At 39.3% G+C, this 22,007-nt stretch overlaps 1 protein-coding gene across 1 annotated transcript in view; it reads right to left on the bottom strand.

The window, feature by feature from the left end:
• Positions 1 to 320: 320 nt before the first annotated feature.
• Positions 321 to 22,007, bottom strand: part of PTPRK (protein tyrosine phosphatase receptor type K) — a 439,897-nt gene continuing 418,210 nt past the window's right edge. Inside the window, exons 21-35 of the mRNA XM_086631964.1 lie at positions 20,904 to 20,991; positions 19,856 to 19,932; positions 19,644 to 19,661; positions 17,209 to 17,245; positions 15,392 to 15,489; positions 14,540 to 14,656; positions 13,638 to 13,792; positions 12,380 to 12,515; positions 10,379 to 10,528; positions 9,634 to 9,807; positions 6,533 to 6,664; positions 6,176 to 6,301; positions 4,210 to 4,373; positions 2,776 to 2,911; positions 321 to 374 (exon numbers count right to left, since the gene is read on the bottom strand). Coding sequence (XP_086488090.1) covers positions 321 to 374; positions 2,776 to 2,911; positions 4,210 to 4,373; positions 6,176 to 6,301; positions 6,533 to 6,664; positions 9,634 to 9,807; positions 10,379 to 10,528; positions 12,380 to 12,515; positions 13,638 to 13,792; positions 14,540 to 14,656; positions 15,392 to 15,489; positions 17,209 to 17,245; positions 19,644 to 19,661; positions 19,856 to 19,932; positions 20,904 to 20,991 — 1,662 coding nt within the window. The remainder of the gene's footprint in view (positions 375 to 2,775; positions 2,912 to 4,209; positions 4,374 to 6,175; positions 6,302 to 6,532; positions 6,665 to 9,633; positions 9,808 to 10,378; positions 10,529 to 12,379; positions 12,516 to 13,637; positions 13,793 to 14,539; positions 14,657 to 15,391; positions 15,490 to 17,208; positions 17,246 to 19,643; positions 19,662 to 19,855; positions 19,933 to 20,903; positions 20,992 to 22,007) is intronic.

Below are 22,007 nucleotides of genomic sequence, written 5' to 3'. Positions count from 1 at the left end.
GTCGCTCTACTGTAATTGAGAGACGGCTGCATATACAAACACTGAAAAGTCCTAATTTGCGCAAATCTCTTCTGACTCTGGTTTTCATTAAATAGTATTTATGTGGCACTAAATGTTGATACTGTATACAAGCATAGAAACAGATTGAGTTCCTTTATTAAGATACACAACTTCATAAGAAAAATACTTTGCATTTAAAATTTAAAATCCCTCCCACCCCCCCTCTTGCCCCAAAATCTTTCTTCACAGGATCAAGAACTGTTGTCAAAACAGCTTATTGAGATTCATGTATTTGGTGAACTTTGTCACATCCATTCTGACTAAGAGGATTCCAGGTACTCCAGCGCAACATCGTAGCAGAAGCGATATTGCTCCTTTAAGGGGAAAGAGTCAAAAAAGACAAGTTAAATTAAGATTCTAAAGTCTTAGCAGCAATGCCTACAAAGAATAGTCTTTGCTAACTACTCTGCAATTTTAACTTCAAGTCTGACATGTTTGGGTTTTCTTTTTTTTTTTTTTTTTTCCCCTCTACTACACAACTGTATTACCAGCTCTGATTTAAAATCTCACCCTAACCCATGAACTGGAAAAAAAAACTGACCATGAAATGCAATGATTTGCTTCTCTGATATTTTCAGCTTCTGAGCTGGTTTATCAAACATGAAAAGTTCTCCTATCAGTCAGAGCATTCTTGCAGTGAAAGCACTTCGACTCTGATATACCATTTATGTTTAAGTTAGCTGATACTGAGCAGTTAACTAGTGCCTGCTGCTTGGACGGCCAGGGAATGGGTAGGGAACGCTGAGCCGTGATACAAAGCTGCTCTGGGCCCACAGCCCATTTGTACAGTCGTATTGATGTAACGTACAAGAGGTCAGATGCACATTTAAAAGAGAAGTTAAAGCTCAAAACTTCGATGCAGTTAGTATTTCTCCTTAACAAGGCTGCTGTTCAGAGTCAATACTGGAGGAGAGGGAAGAGGAAAGAGAGAGCAAGAAGGAGAAGAAAAACCAAGGAAATTAATTTAATCTCTATTTCCCTTGCAACCTAACAAAACCAATCTACTTTTGTGATTTATTTTTGTTTGCAAAGGAAGCTAGCATGGTCCATTAGCAGGAAGTGGTGAGGATATCTTAAAGGCTTTATTGCGCTGCTCATTTTTGTTATCTGATCGTGTTGCTGAATGTAGGGCACATGACAGTGATATATATTGGTTTTCCTGGTTTGTTTTCTAACTAACGACTCAACAGCTGCTGCTGTTCAAGAGTTCTGAATAAAAACCCACACAACAGAAACACGTAACTATGGAAATTCAGTAACTGCAGATTAAAGCTACAATGGAATTCAGGACTATTTTGAAATGAAATACAAGTTTACAGACAATTTATCAGAAACACACACGATCTACCTTGGCCTCCCCTTACAGTGACACAAGCAGTTTTCTAGGTGATCTGACCTCTTTTCTTTATAGCAGTAAACTGAAATCCAGGCATCAATTCAATATGTTGTGTCTCAGCTGTCTATGGCACAGGAGACTGCAAAGTATTTGTGGCAAACCCAGCAATACCTCGCCCAGTGTCACTGCTGCTACAGGATGCTCTGTCTGTTAATATTTTAACCATCAGCTTAATTTATTAGGCGGCAAGAGATGGAAGCGATGCACAAAAATTAAGCAAATCGTGCCACAGAAGCTACTTGATACTAAGTAAACACTGAAACCTGGAAAAAAGGGCAATATAGGAAGGGGCAGCTACAGCCATTTTGCTCAATATCCAAGTTCACAAGGTCAGAAGCAACTTTCACTATGCATAAACTGTAACACATTTTTAATTTCAATTGGCATCCCTGATTTTTATGCTGTAAGCAGTCATCTGGCTGAAAAGTGACACTGGCCGCTGGCAGTGTGAGAGTCAAATGGCAGAAACTCCCTAACACTGTCTAACCTGCTTTCATATTCACCTACAGGAAGAAAAAAAATCCCCTTGGGAGAATTTTTTTCCACAATGTTCAGTTTTCATGACTGAAGCGATCACACGGACGGATACACTGTACATGTAAAGACTGACAGAAGAGTGAAGGTTATTTTACATTCTGACAATGTACGTATGAATTAAATTTAGTCTTGTGGTTTTGCTAATTCAGGCTCATATTGTTTATATTAGTGTATTGTTTATATTGTTTATTATGTTGGACTCAATGATCTTGAGGGTCTTTTCCAACCTAAATGATTCTATATATTCATTTGCAACATACCAGATCCAAGTCTTTGATTTTAGTCCTGAGGTATCATTTTGACTACTACGAATCTGAGTAAAAAACATTATCATTATTCAGTACAGCTTCCAAAGCAGCAGTTGTTATTAAGAAGCAAAATATTAATATCTTCAGCCACTAATCTGGACTTTACAGCTTATTCCTACCAAGAAGAAATGCCTTGCTCTGTAAAATTTCAAGACGGTTTGTGTGAGCACAACCCGCTGCAACCTGTCTTCAAAGAGACCGGGTTATTTTGGGAGATTAAAGTGCATTCTGCTAACTCAGAACGTTTTCTTTGAAAAGCACAGTACCACTACAAGACAAGTAGCATAAAATGCTTAGCTTGGCCACACATGATGCTGACTTGTGTGGACAATCGATAAATGCCCTTTTCTTCTTGTGGCCCAACATAGGTTTGCTCTGTTTTGTGGGCACACAGGACTGAGAACGCAGCTCACACAACAAGAGGACCTCTGGCTCCCTGGTTGTCTGTATCAAGCCTGATGGGCTGGTGCTTACCGGAGTTTCTACCATGTTGGGCTTACTGTTCCGCAAAGTCTTCACGGCGTGGAAAACGTCCACCACGTTCTGCCTTTTTACCATCTCAACCACAATGCCGATGGCACAGAACATCCCGCTCCGGCCACCACCGTTTCTGTACGCAAGGAAAAGAGCTGGTTAAATGTCACTATGGTGTAAGAGAGCATCCAAAACGCGTTTCTGTTCTTTCACTGTGTAAGCATGAGTGATTCATGAGTCCCACAGGGAGATCAGGCTTTAGCAATCTCCTTGCAGCTCCAGTGGGTTTGGTCTGAGGCATTTTCTCTTTCTGACCTTCCTCTCAATTACCGCTTTCAAATTCTGCCCTTACAGCCTCCCATGCTGCCCAGCTATGCGATAGCTTAATTTACATAGGCATTAGAAATCAAAAACTCATTTCAATGGCAAGTACAACATTTGAAATCAAAACCCAAGCTCAATGGCAAGTATACCACTCTCCACTTAGTTCTGGAAAGAGACTCACTTAAATTATCCTACGGTATGAGGATTATCTAGCCAGAGTAATGCCAAGGCACCACTGATGCAATATCTTCTTGACCTTTGGAGACGTTTCTGAACTATTATAATCTTCATTTCAAAGAAATTAAGGTATGCATTTCTTCTTATTGAGTTTAAATTAGCCAGAAGATTTCATGGATAATGAGGAGGGGGAGGCAGAAAGGGGTCACAAGTTAGTTCTGAACATTTAAACAGAAGCCTTTTTTAAAAAAAATAAGGAGAAACGCATAATTCAATTTTTAAGTTTTAAACTTTTATCTTTAAATAAGGTAGGAGAGAGATTGATTATTCTCTGCTTAGGGAGAAAAAGGTGCCACCTTTTCAAAACTCCCAAACCAGCTCCCATTTAAATATCAGGCTCAGATAAGCAGTCAGTGGTCATTTACCAACAGTAGTTTTAGGTTCATGTACTGTATTACAGAACTTTTATCTAATTTCATATATCCATATTTTTCAGTCTAACCCCCTCAAAATATAGTATGCCTTCTGGAAAAAACGCAACACACAATATTCAAAAGATACACAAAAAATAACCATTTGGCACTCAGCATAAAAGACTTCCTTACTGAAATTGTACGGAAGAAATTGATCTGTACATATTTTGTATTTGAAAAACAGGCTACTATGTACAGAAGGAGACAATACACAGTATCACTGTAGTATCATGTCCAAAATACTCATTCCTATGGTATCTTGACCTGACAAAGACAAATCCAAAAGTTGACCAAAAGGCAACCTACAGTAGCAGTGGTACTTTTTTTTTTATTTATTAAATGAAACAAGGGCAAGTGCAAAACAATGTAGCCATAAGAATACTGCTTGAACTTAGAACAAGAACTAATTTATAAGCATTTCTTTGAATGGCAGTAATTTAACTTCCTCCCAATTACTTACAGGCAATGGATGATGGTCCGGCCCTCCCCTTCTTCACATTCCTCTTGCCATTTTTCAACCTGGAGAATTAACTTCAAGAAGGATCTCTTGGAAGCTGGTACATCTCTGTGAGAAGCCCATCCCAAATACTGGAATTGCTGCACCATCAGATAGCCCTCTTGTGGCTGAGGAAACCAAAGGGCTTTAGGTCAATATGGCACCTGTACATCTTGGTTTAGAAAACTAAAATGTAAAATTAACATGAAACCTAAGTGTTTCTATTACGGACAGATTCCAACATGTATATATACATTGCATGGTAAGGTTTCCATTAATTTGTATTGCTTGAGCTCTAGGAAGATGCCAAAAAAGGAAAAAAGGGAACTACATTGAAGACAACATCACAGTTTATCAATCACTAATGTAACCTACCCTGACTTATTTTAAATGGATAAATTCCCTAGATTCTATGTGTCAAGGGTTTTTATCCTTAACATCAATAATCAATTAAAAAAAACACTGTTAAATTCTTAGACCTACAGAAACAGAGACATTACCTTTGGCTCCCATTCATGAACTGACCCCATTATAAATAAACAACAAGTAACATTGGTGCACAAACGTGATGACTTTCCTTGAAGTCTTCCCTTTTTGCCAGACTACGACAATCATGAGAGCTTTGCTGCCAGTCTCTGAGCCTTCCATGTGCTAGATACTACACAAGGAGAGCTCTGAACAGACTTAGGCTGTCACAGGGAAGGCCTTAATAGCTGGAAGAATAAACAGTCTATTTGAGTTTCTTGGAGATGAAGAAGACAAAAAGGAGTAGGAATATGGATTTTAGAAAAGGAAGAACAGAGTAGAGAGATGATTCTATGATATTTAGAAGCAAGATGTAAGAGTAAAATGGCATGGGAGACAAAGAGAAGTAGAGGTGTAGAAAATCAAAACACTGTAAAAAAAAAGAAATGGAAAAAGTGAAAATAAATGAACCAAAAAAAAAAAAAAGAGAGGAAGTCTCAAAATACAACAAAAAAAGTTCTATGGCGTAATATTTGCCAGTGTGCCTACACCTTAGCTTCCTGTAGTTTCCAAACAAGGTATAAAGAGTTGAAAATGTTTTTCTTATCTCTGAATATGGGTGAAACAAAAGTTTGGATAAAAATACTGCCCACATGCAAATTGATCTCTGCACTTTGAAAAAAGAAAACGTGACCAAAATAAAAAAAATCTTTGCGTACACGGTAATTACACAGTAAGCAGTTTTTCCCACAACAATTCTTCAACATTAATGACAGTTAAATGTATATTCCATATTCGTTCTATGATTCTATGATTCTATAAGCAGGGTTTGAGAAGATGCTGTGTGAGTGTTTTGCACATTATGGGACAGCAAAAAGACAAGACAGTGCAAGGTGTGAAAGAGCTGACAAGAATGCAAGACTGGCACTGCTACTGAAGCTGAGAAAAAGATGACAAATGTAGGCTGGTGCACAGTGGTGCAGAAGCCATCAGAGGCAGAGGAGCTTTCAGAGTTTTTTCACACCCCGCTTCGCAGGTGGCCACAATCCCCCTTTTATGTTGTGGTTCTCGTATCTTAGGCTGAGGAGGTGCCGGTTGCATAACCAGCCTCAGTGTTCCTGATTCACTGCAAAAATGTCTTACGGAAGCTGTGAATTAAGTACCTGCCACTACATGTTCATTACCGCACACCGAACCAACAGAACGCTCCTCATACACCTGCTACTCATCAGGGAGAACACCGCAGAACAACAGTCATTCACCTCACTGCTCTTTCTGCTTAGTGTGTAGCTACAGAAAGGTACTAGAAATCAGTATTAGATATCAATGCTTGACTGCCTTTTTTCTGGGCAGTGTTTTAAGAACATTAGTATTTTACTATTATTCAAAATTTAAAACCACAGGAGCCTAGAGAGCATTAGAAACGACATATTTTTCTGCTACATATTGTTACGATAATGCTTACTCTTGTTAGGTTGCATATCCTGAAAATTCGGTTTATGACGTCGCAGTCCATCGAACACGACATGCATTCCACTTGGATGGGACCGTACCGCAGTATCCCTTCTTCGGGCCAGTACTGCGGGCAGCCCTGCGCCAGAACAAAACGGGCATAATTAAACGGTAAGTTACAACTCGAGCGTTGCCTTATTCCACTGCAGACATCTCACTTAACCTTTACTGAGCAACCAGTGTTAATTAGTTGCTGTAAAGCAAAGAATAACTGTAAAGTCACTGCACTGCTCTACATTTTGATCACGTACTGGATCCAGAGTGATTAAAACATGCACTGGAACATGGAAAACTCAAGCCCCAAACTAACCTGTGCTAAGTCGACTTCATTTAACATCACAAGAGAAGTGCAGCCGTAGTCATACACTAATCTCCAGAAATCTTTCACAGTGTTTGGTAAAGGATGTTGTGTGACAATAAAAGCTGCTGGCTGCCTGTAGCTCTGTAAAGGCAAACGATTTTATTAGCACTGGTAGAGGAAGTACTTAATAACTTCCACTCAAAACACTGCAACAGAAAAAACCTATAAATAGAACAAAGCTGCGACATCAATTACATCAGATTTCACCAAAGCTGATGTTAAAAATACATTATCATCTCCAGTAAGAACAAAGAGGTTACTCTGCTCAGGTCTGCCTTCCGTTTTGTTACAGGCTAAGCCCTGTTTCAGTTCGGATATGCACGAGGCACTGAAGATGCTCTTCAGGGCTCTGCTGAGCTGAGCCTCTGGCAACTCTGCTCCAGGCAGTGTCCAGGAGATGGAGCAGGAAACCTTCTCCCCGTGTTGCAGAGAGGGGTGCAGAGGTCTCAGAAGGTCACCCAATCCACAGCAGGTTACGCATGAGCTCTGTGACTGAACCGAGGAGCAAACTCAATCCCAAATTCTGTTTCGGTGCCGCAGCCACAGGGTTACCCACGTAACTGACCTTCAGGATTACTGGGGCCCATTTCCAGCAGAAAGCAGAAGTTAAACAGCAAAATACTATTTCCTGTCATGACAGCAGATTCCATTTTTTGTCTGCTGCAATATACACAACTGCAAATCGGGATTTCCAGCCTCGCATAGGCTAGCTGAGACGCAACTAATAGAAGCACATGTATTTCGAGCAGCAAGCAGAAGAGGAGATCAGAAGTTTTTTGCAGGCAATTTGCTACTATGCATGGAAGAGTTCTGCAGTGAAGAACTACAGATATGAACTGGCAAGGAAGCACTGACAGGTTAATCTGAGAAACAGAGTAAGATGCTGAATATTCTTGTAGGTGGATGGGATTGTAAGTCACCAGTCTGAAGACGAAGTGCTGGGACTGCTGTACGCAACGCAGAGATACCTGTGTTTAGCACCCATGCTGGTACCAAAAGTGGTTCGGCTGTTTTTTAAGTAGAGTAAATTAACCTAGGAGGAAGACCTGGTAGCGTAGCTAAAGCACATTTGGTATGGAAGCTTGCTTGTTGGAAGACTGGATATGAAGGATCTTCACATGCAATATTTGACATACCCTCGAAGAGCATAGTGTGAGGCCCAGAAGGAAAAAATTAAATTATTTCACCCTTCTACGTGCTGTAAATTGTGAAGATAACAAATTAATGTCTTTAGCATCAGTACCTGTTTGACAAAGAATAAGGAGGCTGACAATTTTTTTTATCTATGTTTGCTATCCTTTTCTAATGCACGAAGCATATTGGGATAGTAGCAGCTTGTGTCCTAATTCCTAGGTCAGCCCAGGGAGCAAAGAGGAACAACCAATATCGATTCTTCCCTTGTATTTTTAAGAAATAAAACATGTACTAGTTGATGTTTTCCTAGCCCTCTTCCCCATCATTTCTGGTCTTTCCCAAGATGAGAGAATGTACTGAGTCTGAGATGATCAGGTTTTCAAGAAGAGCAGGCAGGAGATCTGCTGTCACACTGAGAAGCAGACGCCTTCCTGTGGGAACACAGGGACAAGTACATTGTGGAGAGGGGAAAGTTTCCATTTCTGTTTTGCTATCAAAAGCCCCCTTTCTTTGCCCAGCAGTGAGGTCCCCCTCTCTGAATAGATCAGTCTTAAAAAAAAAAAAAAAGCAGAAGAGAAAGGGCAAGAAAAAGCTTTTATTATCCCAAGTTTTAACCTGTACTCACAGCTTTGTTACATACCTTCATTGTAATATATTACTTTTTTCCTGCTGTTTTTTTTTTCCTTTTATTACTACCATTTCTGTCTTTCCTTACCTGCCTCTGATTGCTCATCCATTAACGCATTGCTTGGATCCTGTCCCTGCCTGCCACACACTGTTACACACTCAGAGTCCTCCTGCCACCCAGCTGTTCGGCTTGTGTTGTCTTCCTTTCTCCCCAGACCACACTCCTCTGTGCAGCTGTGTTGGTTGGTCTGTAGCACATCCATTTCATTCAGGTGCTTAATGCAATTTTAACTGCAATTCTAAACAATTTTGGTTGCTACCAAAATTCTGCTCACTGCTCTAATTCACCCATTCAGGCCCGGCGACTCCCTAACGGATTGGTCTCACACATGCTACTCCTCTATTTTCCTGGCACAATAGCTAATTGTGAGATTAGGGATTGTGTTTTGCTAGCAGTTCAAATGTTTCCTGCACTAGGCTCAGGCAGAACTCTGGGATGAATACCATTCAGTCCTAATGATTTCTGCTGTTATTTGACATTTTATTCCAGCATCTCTTCTTGACACTGCAGTTTCTGACAGCGCTTCATTTTTGAGGAAAGGCAGTCGCTCCTGGAAATCAGGCCACTTATTTAAGTATTTACTGTAAAGGCGACTTTAGGGCTTTAACTTGGGAAATGCCGATGGCAGGCACAGGCAGGAATCTGACAGCACAAGTGATGAACTGCTTTATCGATCAGACACCTATAAGCAGGTTCACCTCCATTCTTCCCATTAATTCACCTTTCCCCCTGACAATGCTTCTGTCGCTCAAAGAGTGGCAACTCAAAATATGAACAACAAAACCAACTCTATCCCCAAATATGCTAACGAAACATTTTTCTCTTCTCCTTCTGTCTCTCCTGACTCAATATATGTAGCCTTTCTGCTAAAACAGCAATAGTAACCTAATGCTCAAGTAGGTAATATTTACTTCCCAACAAACAGCAGATTTTTGAGATCCTGCTGGGATTTGAGATTCAGAAGGCTGGAAACCAGAGCTTTACATAATGCTGTTGAAAAGGAGAGATTTCCAGTAGGGTCCAGAAGGATGTATAAGACTAAAGATGAAATACCTTATGAACAAGCAACACAAGGTAGTACCCATTCCTCCCACCCTTCTTTGTTAGGACCATTTTACTGGCTGCTACAGTAAGAAAGAATTACCCTTTCTTAAACCAGCAAGTGCTCTCTCTCATATTACACAGCTTTTCACGGCACACCACGCAGACAAAGAAGATAGTCTCTTACGTCCATAAGAGCAGCATTGATGTAGTTGCTGCTCTCCCCATCAATAGTAATTAAGAAAGGCAGACATCTGTCAGGTGGCAGCATATCCATGAAGCGGTTCTTGTCGTGGTTCCTTGGCAAGCAGGCTATGCTGCAGTCCTCCGCTTGCAGGCGAGGGGTCACAGAATTCAGGGTCTAAGGGAGAGAGGACGCTTGCTTTGTCACGCTGAACTAACAGACAACGGACTTGAAACTCCTCCAGTTTTAATTTAAAACATTGCAATATGGGAAAATGTGAGGCATTAGCAAGAAGACATTAGCAAATAAGATCTGCTATCTGTTTGATGGACATGCTGGGGCTTTACAAGGGGAGTTAGGCTGCAGGTGCAAAAGGCGCTCCGTGTACCACTGAACAGGTTCCGCATGACACCATCCCCTCCGAAAGAAATAAAACAAAGAGGATCCTTTGGAGCCTTAAAGCGCTATGTCTTGGCTGTGCAAATGCAAGTCAAAACTCTCTGTGGTTCCTAGTCAGAGCTCCTTATTCCAGACAGATATTAAAGGCAATTTTATTCTAAGGAGAATATTCCATACTTTAAACAACTCTGCAAAGCACATAAAAATGGGTGCTTTATTTTGTGAACTAAAAGTAAGGGACCAAATGCTATAAGCATGATATGAAAATCCTTTCCCTTAAAATAAATTAAATGTATCTAGAGGCAAAAAAAACACTGTCACATGAAGAGTTAGTAGGAACTGCGAATACCTGAAACTCATCTTTGAGATGTGAAGAGTTTGTCTGAGAGTCTATTCTAATCATATCAAAATAAGCAGCTTTGAATTCGCAGACAGGAATGGCAGTTTCTCCACACAGGCAAGCTTCTAGAATGGCATCATGAATAAAGATGTACTGCTCCTATCGAATCAGGCAAAGAAACAAAAATTAGAGCCATTTAAAAACAACAGACCTTTCCTTCTTTTAGGATAAAGCAATCGACTCCAAACTGTAAAACTCATTCAAGGCAGTGTCCATCAATTCATTAAATAATGCTTTAGTATAAACACGATCTTTTCCTAATTCCGATGCAGTTAACAAGGATGTTTTCTTCAGAACGAATTTAAGTTCAGTAAAACTTAACAGAACAGGCATAGCAATTTATTTAATGGGAGGTTTTCGGTTTTCTTGTGGTGCTCGTGGGTTTCTGCATATATGCCAGTGACTTGTTGGCTTTACTCATTTTAGTTTTTAAAAAATAGCTTTCAGTCTTGTAATACTGGCAGAAAGTATAAATTGCTTCAAGCACTATTCGTGTGATCAGCAATTATTTGGCACGCTGTGTGTTAAGCTACTACACCAATTGTCTGATAGCCGACTCTAGGCCAGTAATAAACTCAAGTGCGTCCCAACAGAAACAGCATTTCTTTCAGTTTTTTTTTTTCTGACTTGTCTTGAGATATCCTGAGCCCTAGACAACTGCATTACTATTTCAATGAGGCCTACTGTCAATTTTTACACAACACCTGTTAAATTTATCCACCCTGAGAGTAACAGATGTAAATCATGTCTATACAGCAAGGTGTGAGAACTGCGTCAGCCTCACCTAGATATTGTGGATACTGATGAGGTTACTAACAGCACAAACTTTAACATGTGCCTGTAACAAGAGCACATGTCCAACTACAATGGTCATATTCTGGCTCTACAGCCTGTGCTACCTTACCCACATAGCTATGGAGCTATTGTCATCGCTGTTGTCTAGTTGACCATCACAAGAACTTGCTGCAATTACAGCTTTATTTTGCTGTATAAGTATGAGCCTCTGAGAGAAGATAAGTGAGAGGCAACAGGGAGAGAAACAGAAAGGAACAGCAGTAGGGGTGTTAATTCACATGCAAAAGCAGATTAAACCAGGATGGTTGAAGCAGCCACACTGAAACACTCCACCCCACGCACTTCCCAAAGGTTAATGACCTGTATCAGGGGTAGGTGATCAGGAACATTAATTTGTTCAAGAGCCACAGGTCGCAGCATGGAATAAAACCACCAAATTACATCGATATACCTTCATGTGGTCACAGGTGAAATAACTTCTCAGGTGGATGTCCACATGGAGGACAGGAGAGAGAAGTGGCAAAACTTCAGGTAACCTATTTTAATATAAATCAATAATCTACGTTTCTGTGGAAGTGCGATAATACTCAAGAGGCAGAATGGGAGCTGTTATAGCTTCATCACTAAAGCAATGTTTTTAATGTGGAGTTGCTGAAGGCATGATGAAAGACAAAAAGGGTAGGAAAGGAAAAAGGCTTGGCAATGAGGTTGATAAAGCAAACAAAACCAGAGTTGAAAAGGGAGAGTGAAATGGACATAAAGTTTCACAGGTAAGTCAAATTATGGACAAAGTGGCTGTAGATAGTCTAAAACTGGTGGCAACCTGCTGAAATTCTAACTTCAGGTTCCTGGAATTGCTGATACCAGAGCTGCGGAGAGACGTGCCAGACAGGCCTACTGCAGGGTCTTCCCTAAAAAAATCCTCCTTGCTTTCCTGTTTTTAAAGTCAGGCAGGCACTTGTTTGTGTGAAGACTGAAAGAAGTGGCAGGTTTGTTGCACCATTCAGGTTCTTGGTGCTGTGTGCACTGAGCAACGCTACCCAATAGCGATAATCCCTCGATGGGGTCACTGCCTGCTCTTCTCGGAGTAACACTGAAATTGTGACCTAGCACGTTGCAGAAAGCACCAGGTGCTTTGAAGGCAAACTGCCATACCTCTGTCTGTACCATGTTGATGCGACGGGACCGTAACGCTTTGACACAGTTGTAGATATCCACAACACCTTCTCTTTCTGCCATATCTAACATGATATCGATCACAATATAACAACCTGTTCGTCCAGCACCAGCACTAAAAAGAATCAGTAAATACTGTTAGAAGTAGTCCCACAAAAAAGTAGTCCCACAAAAACATCTATGAATTTTATAAATTCATTACTGAGAGCAATTTTATAGTCATTCGATTCTTTCACCATGACCACTATCCAACTTTTATCTTCTGTCCTTCTCTTCATAATGTCTTTTAAATCTTTTGGTGTGCCCAAAACAACCATTTTTCATCAGATCTGATCCACTAAGAACAGCAAAAACCCCATAATTTGTTTTTCTCATTTTATCACCCAGATCAATAACTAAAGTAAAAAAGAAACGTTAGTTAAACTGAAATCTGGAGGATTGTTAAGCTCATGCGCCTCAAAATATGACAGATCCTGTTTTTATTTAATAAGACTAAGGATGATTTTCAACTGATATATTACAAAAAGAAAAAACTCAAGCATATGTTTTACCAATCAAGCTCTAAGCTGGTTCAGGCAGCACACGTAACAGTATCCGGAAGAATCTCTCTTGATTTATTTAGGTTTTATATAAAGCTACGGACAGTTTTTGCACAGCAAATTCATAAAATCTGTAAAGGCTTAGTAATTTTAACAACAGAATGTTATTAAACATTTGACGATGCCGAAAAGAAATTCTATTTGTCAAAGGACTGTGTCCCAACAGCACAAACCTTGCAAAACTTGCACTAGAAAAACAACATTCTGTATTTGTTGCCATTAACCTCATTCCATCTTCCTTCACCTACTTGTTTACTTCGATTTAAATTAAGAATCTATTCAGACATTACATGCAACACCAAGCTATCAAAGCAGCTGTACTACACTTATTCTTGTATACTGTTACAAAATTGTTGTAGGCTACCTAAAATGATAGCCTGAAGTATCATGATTTAGCTGGTGCGGCTCTTGCAGGAAAAAGAAAATCTCTGGTTATTCAATTTGGGAAAAGTGTACTAGAATCTGGTTATTTCCAAATGTTGCTGTTGATGGCCAAATTCTACTGCAGTGTGAATTAGGCAATTCAAAAAGGGAACAAAAACAAAACACTTCTAAACGATGGATGTTTCACAAGAGACTACTGTAACTGCTCACAAACACAGTTGTGGAAAAAATCAATCTACCTCTTCTGTACACACCTGCAATGGACAACAATAGGCCCTGCACTAGGAGGGTTAGATAATTTGACTCTCCGTATAAAGGAAAGCAGGCCTGTGGCATTGTAAGGAACTCCATGATCTGGCCAGCCAGTGAAATGAAACTGTTTAACTTCACGGATTTCATTGTAGCCCCTCTGTAAAAGGGAAGGAAAAAAAAAAGTTATGAAATTCAAAGTATTTCATAGACCAGATATTCTCTGACTCAAATAAAGATAACACACGGATAAAATCTGCACGCTGTTTTCATCGTTTCACCACTTACTTAAAGCAAAGACCATAGGAAGCTTAAAGATGTCACTGTGTTTTTTTCATTTTGAAGTTCGTAATTTTTACTTTTGCCATTAAGTATGCTAGTTCTGCCTCGTTAGTTTTCTTTATAGACATCTTAGATGTGATTCTCATCAATTTTCAGAAGTTTTGCTAATTAAGAAAATGGCCTGCTACATTTACAGCAAGTATAACAATTTACCAGAAGACCACAACTGTATCACATATATTTGCATTCTCAGAGTTTGTTCTTTGATTGAGATTGACGCAGTGGCACTCAGGGCAGAGTGAATGGAGATGAAGGACAAGCACGGCTCATGACCCTGGACTTGAGCTCAGCTCAGAAGTGTGGCTACAGAGAAGAGGTGACTGTCAGAGACGGGAGGGCAGCAGTCAACATTTCTGGGGAAATTTGAAATCCCACAGCGAGACACGTTTGGATAGCCTGGCGCAATGCACTACTCCCACAATGAGGTAAGGCTGCCTACACTGTGGACCTGCTAACCAGACAGAGGGATCTGGTACTGTACAAGAACACGTGCAAGCATGGCCTTCTCCGTGCTCCTTGCCACCAGGGAATGGTATTTTGCCGAGCCCTTTCCAAACGTGCTCACCCTTCCCAGAGTGAAGGTCCTGACGACGTACTCCGCAAGAGGCTCCATCTCTACACAAGTCACTTTGAAGTCACCGTAAACTTCAGTGTCATCAGGCCAGTACTTGTAACACTTGACCTAAATACAAAATGGGAACGCGTTTTACACCGAAGGAAAATGAAAGCTCGAGGATACGTTACTGCATGTACGGCATTACACCACTTCTATTTCCAAAATAACCACGCGCTTATGTGGCTTGTCATGGCTGATGGTCATTCTGTCCAGTTAAGCACTAGCTACAAGGAATTTTCACTGCTTTACACAGCTGTACTTAGATGCCAAACTCATTTCTAAATGGGTATTTTTTCAAATTTATTTTTTTTTCAGTGCTGAGCTGTGGAATACATTTCCACTTATGCTAAACTGGGATGCATTTCATATCAGTAATCAAACTGTTGCAAGTAATCCCAGATACTTTACATTACACCCTGAGGAATGTGTTACTACTAAATTGTAAATAATTTGCTGATTTCTAGCCACTGAGATAGAAGCATGTTTGCTCACTACTCCACTTACTCATTTGACTGACTTAATATATAAACCTATTTTGCTGAACTATGAATTTTGGATTCAGACAATTTTTCACTAGTCATGAAAGCAACACAGCATCAGACTTCTTCAGAAGTTAGCTCTGGCTTTACACAATGCTGTAACCCACAACAACATCTGGACCACCAACCCTTCCCCTTCCTCTCCTCTCAGGATGTGGGGCTGTTCTTCACAAGACTCTTCTACGTTCTGCTGATAATATGTCTTGTCCATAGATTTTTCTTAAACTTGTAGCATTAAAACAAAAACAAAACAAAAACTTACTCTCCCAACTTCCACTAAATTTGTGACCATCACAACACAAGCTGATTGCTCCTGCCATATCATTCTCCAAAAATCATACACAGTCTCATGAACTGGACCTGAAAGAAAAATTCCAGGTAATATTGTGTAATGAAATAACAGTCAAAGTGAATGCTAAAAATAAAATCCAGTGCTTTACAGAGCTGACACACACAAATGCACTTGCTCTGAGATGAAAGCTTCATGAAACCACATCATCATACCATCATGCCAATCTCCAGACTATACTGTTACTTCTAACCAATGCTGAATCTTCTCAGTTTAACTGAATTACCACTTGAAAGAAATTAATAGCCGGTGTTTCATGTAGAGAAACATCAAAAGTTGCTTGAAAACTACAAGGACGCAGCAATGTGGGACTACATCTATAGTTACATTTCTAGGTTTGTTTTACATTTGTTAAACACAATGTGTTGAGTGTGAGTTTCTTCAGATGTTCACCGAGGAGATGTCCACACCGGAGTGAAGTATCGGCCAGGAGGGCAGGTGGTACCAGTCCTGTGCAGCCAGCAAAGTGCGCAAACATGGGTAGGCGCTGAGCCATGAACTTCCCACTGAAGGGTATTTAAACTAATTTAACTACTTTTCTGTGAAGTAAATGAGGAGCACTTGTTTAAGCTTTGTCTCCTGTTCTGCTGCAGAGACAAGACACATTCAGTTGAGAGACAGAGGCTTTCACCCTGTTATAATCATCTCAGAAATAGCTCCCCAACCACAGTCCAACAGTAGTATAAATACTACTTCATACAACACACATCCGAAGACTCAACCATTTTCCTTCATATGCTAGATTGAAGGCTGCATACTAAAGCAGCAATAAATTTTTGTGTCCTTTACACATTTTTATGTGCAACGATTTACATAGTAAAACAGAAATAAAACACAAATGCAGACTTAACTGCCATAGAGTGACCTGTTTAGACAGCACTTACACAAAAATAAAAAAAAAACATGGACAAAAAATTTGAGCATCCTGCTTTTAAACAAGCCTTTAGTTTGTCTTTCCTGTGTGCAGCTACAATCAACCGAGGGCACAAATAACAGGATATTTCCAGCCAGCTATCTGATTATACTCACAGATCAAATAATGACACATCTAAATCTAATTATTTTTACTTTAATTCATAGCCTCTGATATTTCGGTGCAATCTTAGACTAATCTATTTGTTTTTCCTCATTGTGAGGAGTTTTATCAGAAATACGAAACGAAAAATTTCCATATAAATTCAATTTTTTCCTCTAACTCCTCTTTTTATTAGCAGGGTGTTATATGATAAAGATTTCCCTCCCTTCTTCCTACAAAGAGGCTCTGTCCTTCTCTGGCCTTACTTTACTCAGGTTTTCTGAGATAACATTTTATTTATCATTACTATCTTCACCGTCTCCATCCTGGACTAAATCCTAGACAGTAAAATAATACATTGTAATATGGAAAGAAAAATGCCTCAAGGCAGGCTGAAACTGTTCTCTTCTCTGTCCACATGCCTCTTTTCTCTATTCATCTTCATAATTGGAAATCATGGTAGTAGCTTCTGACTTCATCAGCTGAATTTATCACTGAAAGAGTTGCTCAATATCCAATTAACATGATAAATTAGTGCAATTTTTGCATTTATTCACATTCCACCTGAACATGCTATGTTAATGTACCACAATACAAGATGACAACTCACAATATTGGATAAACTTTTTTTTTTTTTACTTTCATTTTACCAAAACACTGCTGGACACTACAGAGAACACTTATTTGGTTTGATTAATGCTGGCAGATTTCTTACCTTGGGTTGCAATGTAGTGACTTGGTCTCTGATATCCCTAAAACAGCAATATAAATTAGTCTGAGTAACATATTAGTAACGGAGAAGGGAAAATCAAAGAACAAGGGTACTACAGAATTCTTATCTCTAGACAATGTTTTCAGAACAAACCAATATTTAAGAGCAGCATGAAGCTCAAAACCTAAAAAAATGGTTAATACTGAAAAGGTTCGAATGACAACAGATAAGATGGAAATAAGAACATCTGACTTGAACAGACATTGTAGTGTATGGGAGGGAGTATTCTAGATGGGTCCCCTGGGCCTAAAAATTAGTCCTCTATTGATATTATCTCCCCAGCTGAATACAGTGGGGTATTTATTTAAAATTTAGTAAAAATTCTCTTTGCTATCGGGTTATCTCACTGGTTGATCTGTGTTCCCAAATAATCCAAAATGAAAAAATGTACACCTTTTGTCTTCTAAATAGAGAATTATTGTAAAGCATAAAGAGGTATGTACCAGAGCTATTACTAACAGGGACAGAGCTGAACACTGTGGTGTGTGCAGAGAATCAAGGTCCTACTGCCATCGAATCTTCCGCAAACTATTTTGCACTACTGCACAAAGTGTGCACCAATTATACGGGACATGATACGCACAAGTATATACACATACATATACAGATAGATAGATAACCCTACGTGATTAAGCCTTTCCAGTTAGCTGGGTCTATGCCAATGCTAGCAGTACTGTGCAGCATTAATTGTCTGCATACAAACTACAGGATAAAGAGCTTCTGCTCTTGAGGAAATCGTTCAGAATATATTTTGACCAGTGCCAGTAACACTAGCTACAAAGAGGAAGGAAACTTCAGTATTGCTGGTGAGAAGACAATACAGAATTTCACAATTTGCAAATGTTAAAGAAATAACTCCAATTATTTGCCAGGTTACAGTTTTATTAGGCCACTTGATTCAAGTATTGCATTACAGGGAGTACAAGTCCTTGGATTCCTGGTATTCACACGATTCTACTAAAGTGAAGGATTTCAATGCACCCAATACATCCTTTTCCACGGACTGCTTCATTATCTTGTCTAGAGTGAAAGCACCATCCTCTGGGGCTTATGAAAAAGCTTTTGAGTATCTTACTCTCGGCTTTATAAGAGACCAAGATTGCACCAAATGACTAAAAAATTTCTCCTGGAGTCCTTAATATCAAGCCCCAGTTTCAAATCATGAAAGTGGCACCTGTGCTACACTTGTTTTACACTCTGTAATGCCTTCTAGAAGAAGGTAAAAGTGTCACTTTAAAATTGCAGAGTGCCAGTTTTAACTTGTAGCTTTCCTGTCTGGTTGTAATGAGATTCAATTTACCCCTAAATAAGAGAAACAATGTCCTCAAGGAACTGGAATTATTACAAATCTGAGAGAGTTTTCTTGTTTAAGGCCCCAGGCAAAATATCACAGGCCTAACACTTCACACAGATTGCTATGTAAAAATATAAAAATAAAAAGCCAGTGATATACCTGGAGCTAAATCTTTATAACCTAGGGAGTCAAGAGGGTCTTAAATAATTTATCAACTACTAGTGGACAGGAAAAATTAGTAAGGTGCAATTATAAAGACAAGTAACCAAAGCCATGTATTTTAAAAACTCTTGTACTATCTATTCCAGTATCTTCCAAATTACTTTGGAATTACTTCAACTATTACTTGTTTATTCCTAAGGTGTTAATTTGATAAAAGTTATAGTTTGTTAATCAATACACCTGGCAGAATTTGTTCAGATTTCCTGCTTCTATCAGTTTGGTTTTTTTTGTTTTGTTTTGTTTTTTTAAGCATAGAACTTCAAACTTTAGAAATTTTCTGCAGAAGCAAGGAAATTTCGACTATGATAATATATATATATGTTTGTGTATATATTTTGTAATACCTAAAAATTAGCACCTTAAGACAAATGTCAGCTAAATATTGTTTGTCTAAATTGTTGTTAAAAACAAACACCCTCCTCCCAAGGGCCATCATCCATCCCTTTTTGCCAAACATACATTACGACTACTTCACAGGTACATTTGCAGACTACTACAGTACAGTATACTATCCAGCTTCTCACATATTAATGTGAAGGGGAAAAGAAAAGCTAGTGGCCGAAATCATCATCATAAACAAACAAACAAAAAAGCAAACAGCAAATTCTCTGACAGGTTCACCTGAGTTATCTAACAATATGTGACAATATTCAGAGCTATGTCAAAAGGCTAGATTATCTTTCCAAAACAGGTACAAAAAATATTCACACAAAAGGAAATTTTTAAAGGAACAGATGAGACAAATTAGATGAAGCATGCATAGTTATCTAGTGAGAAAAATAGAATAGGAAAGTAATTAATAACAATATCTATATTAAATATTTACAATAGGATGCCGTTATTCACATATAGTGGTACTTACATCCCTGTACAGCCAAATCTACAGCCCAAACCAAAGTCAGATGTGAAAGAAAGCACAACAATGTCAGTGAGTACTAGGACGCAGAACAAGGAAAGTGTACATTTTGTTCTTAATAAAAGAAAGCTTTCAATAAATTTGTAGGCATAACATGCAATAGTTTCACATAGAGAAGTTGGCAAATTGAGAGGGATAAAGCTGTGCAATCCACTCACATCTATGTAGTTGGCATTAATGTAATCTGAAGATGGATCATCTTCAACAGGTTGCAAAATCACCCTGGAGTGGTCATCTGTAAAAACCAAGTGGTTACAGTGCCTTTTTGAAGTAAGATATTACGGTAAGTCATCTAGAAATCCAAAATCAGCTGGCATAAGCGCCTCACAATTTACAACACTCGAGCAGTAAGTGTTTACATAGAATTAGAAAGAACCATTTTGTTTGAGGTCTCCAATTACTTCAAAAACATTCATTAAGTGGAGCTGAAAGGTATCACACTGTTACACATGGTTAAAAAGACACAAAGAAACCAGGTTACTTGCTCAAAGTCCCTTTCAAAATCAGCTCCACTGATGGTAATCTAGAAAACCAAAAATCCTGATTACCGTTTCCTTACTTCCGACCCCAGCCTGCTTCAGTTCATATTGAGACATTAAAAAAGTAAGTTATCAATGGTTAGTAATGCACTTCGGATGTGATGAAGAGGTAACTCTACCCGTTCAGGGACTTCTTGGATAGCTTCATTCCTGCATGTTCGATTACATTTGTAAAACATCAACAAATTGCGTTATCCCAGGGGATGAATTTGAACTATTGAAACTTTATGCCTAAAGACAAGAGACAGAACCTTCTGATTTTAGTCACGTCTTTTAATAATCAGTTTTACACAACTGCTATTCAGGTGTATCAGCTATAAATCACATTAAGCAGAAGAGTTTTGAAGCTGTCAGATTTACCTGAAATAAATTATAACTGTAGAATACTGCCACAGAATTAACATCCAAATGAGTGCCAGCTTGTCGCTGTCACATGCTTACCACATCTTGCACAACAGAGATGCAAATGTGAAATTCAGCCTGAGTTACAAAAGGAAGAAAGTTGAACTGTGACGAACAAAATAAAATGCTGGAAAGGGCACTGTCCTCCTCCTTCGCTCGGCGTATTAAGCAGCTCTGCCACCGGAGACTTGTAAAGAAAGAGAGGACACCGCACGAGTAACACGCGACTACGGCTACCGCTCACACCAAGCACACCGATACTCACATGCTATAATGTTTCCATAGCGGTTCTTTGTTCTGTTTTGATCCTTCTTAGCGACATCCCAAGAAGCTGACTGCCCCTCAAAGAAACTCTATAAATAAAAACGTTCCGAAAGAAAACATTCTGACCATTAATTTATCTCCAAAAATAACAGTTTAAAAGATCTGCCCTACCATAAAGCAAGCTCAGGTTTACTTGAGTGCTCTGGTCACCCAGATGGCTAGGTGAACCCATCTAGAGAAGGGAGGCGCTCTCCCTCTGACTGCTACAGGTCAATGGGCAAGTCACTGAGAGACTCCACAGGGATTTCAAATCCTGGAATCGCTGGAAGGCTAAACTTGCTTGGACATCCTGGCTATGGAAGAACAACAGTAAGCTGAGAAAACAGGGAAACCGATGACCCTTCTTACAAGACAACATAATATATAGCTTGTTTACTACAGCACTGTGTTGCTTTCCTCCTATTGCCTAGTAAAATGGCTTTTCTTCCTACAGAGTCATTAGGAAGCTTCCTCTGCCTATGTTTATTCATGTTGCTTTTTCCTCATATCCCTCCCTCTAGCCCTTAGTAAAATTATTCTACATTTTTGAACTCTTTTAAAAAGTCTGATCTCTCAGTATTGGCAGAAGCAGCTTTTATTCCTCCTCGGCTTTTTCTTCATTGCCCGTAGATATTTTACAGCTGTTGCAGGTCTATGCTATTCTTTCCTTCCAGATGCTCTCTCATCTTGACCTGGGTAAGTTACCTCCAGAAAGTGCACAGTAGCGATGGAAAGAAAACTTTAACGCACACTCAGAAGCCCAAGCCAGGGCAAAGATGTCATGTTTGGCAATAGAAGGAGCAGCAAGTAGGAAAACACCTGATGTGGCATCAGGGACCACCCTCCCCCCTAGCAGAGGTTGTACACTTGGGCTTAGCCCTAAAGTTAGGCAGAGCACAATGAAGCATACTTAAGTAAAAGAGAGGAAAAGAGAATAATATTCTTTTAAAAACCACACATTTATTTATTCCAGTTCTTATGTTACAGTAGAGACAGCTGCAGAAAGGAGAGAAGGTTGAAAACTGAGTCAGAAGAGATTACCTACTCAGAGAAAACTCATTTTAAA

Source organism: Tauraco erythrolophus, chromosome 2 (assembly GCF_009769465.1).
Source record: "Tauraco erythrolophus isolate bTauEry1 chromosome 2, bTauEry1.pri, whole genome shotgun sequence".
Lineage (NCBI taxonomy): Eukaryota > Metazoa > Chordata > Aves > Musophagiformes > Musophagidae > Tauraco > Tauraco erythrolophus.
The sequence above is the reverse complement of the archived record's forward strand: the minus strand, read 5'-3'. Positions and strand labels throughout refer to the sequence as shown.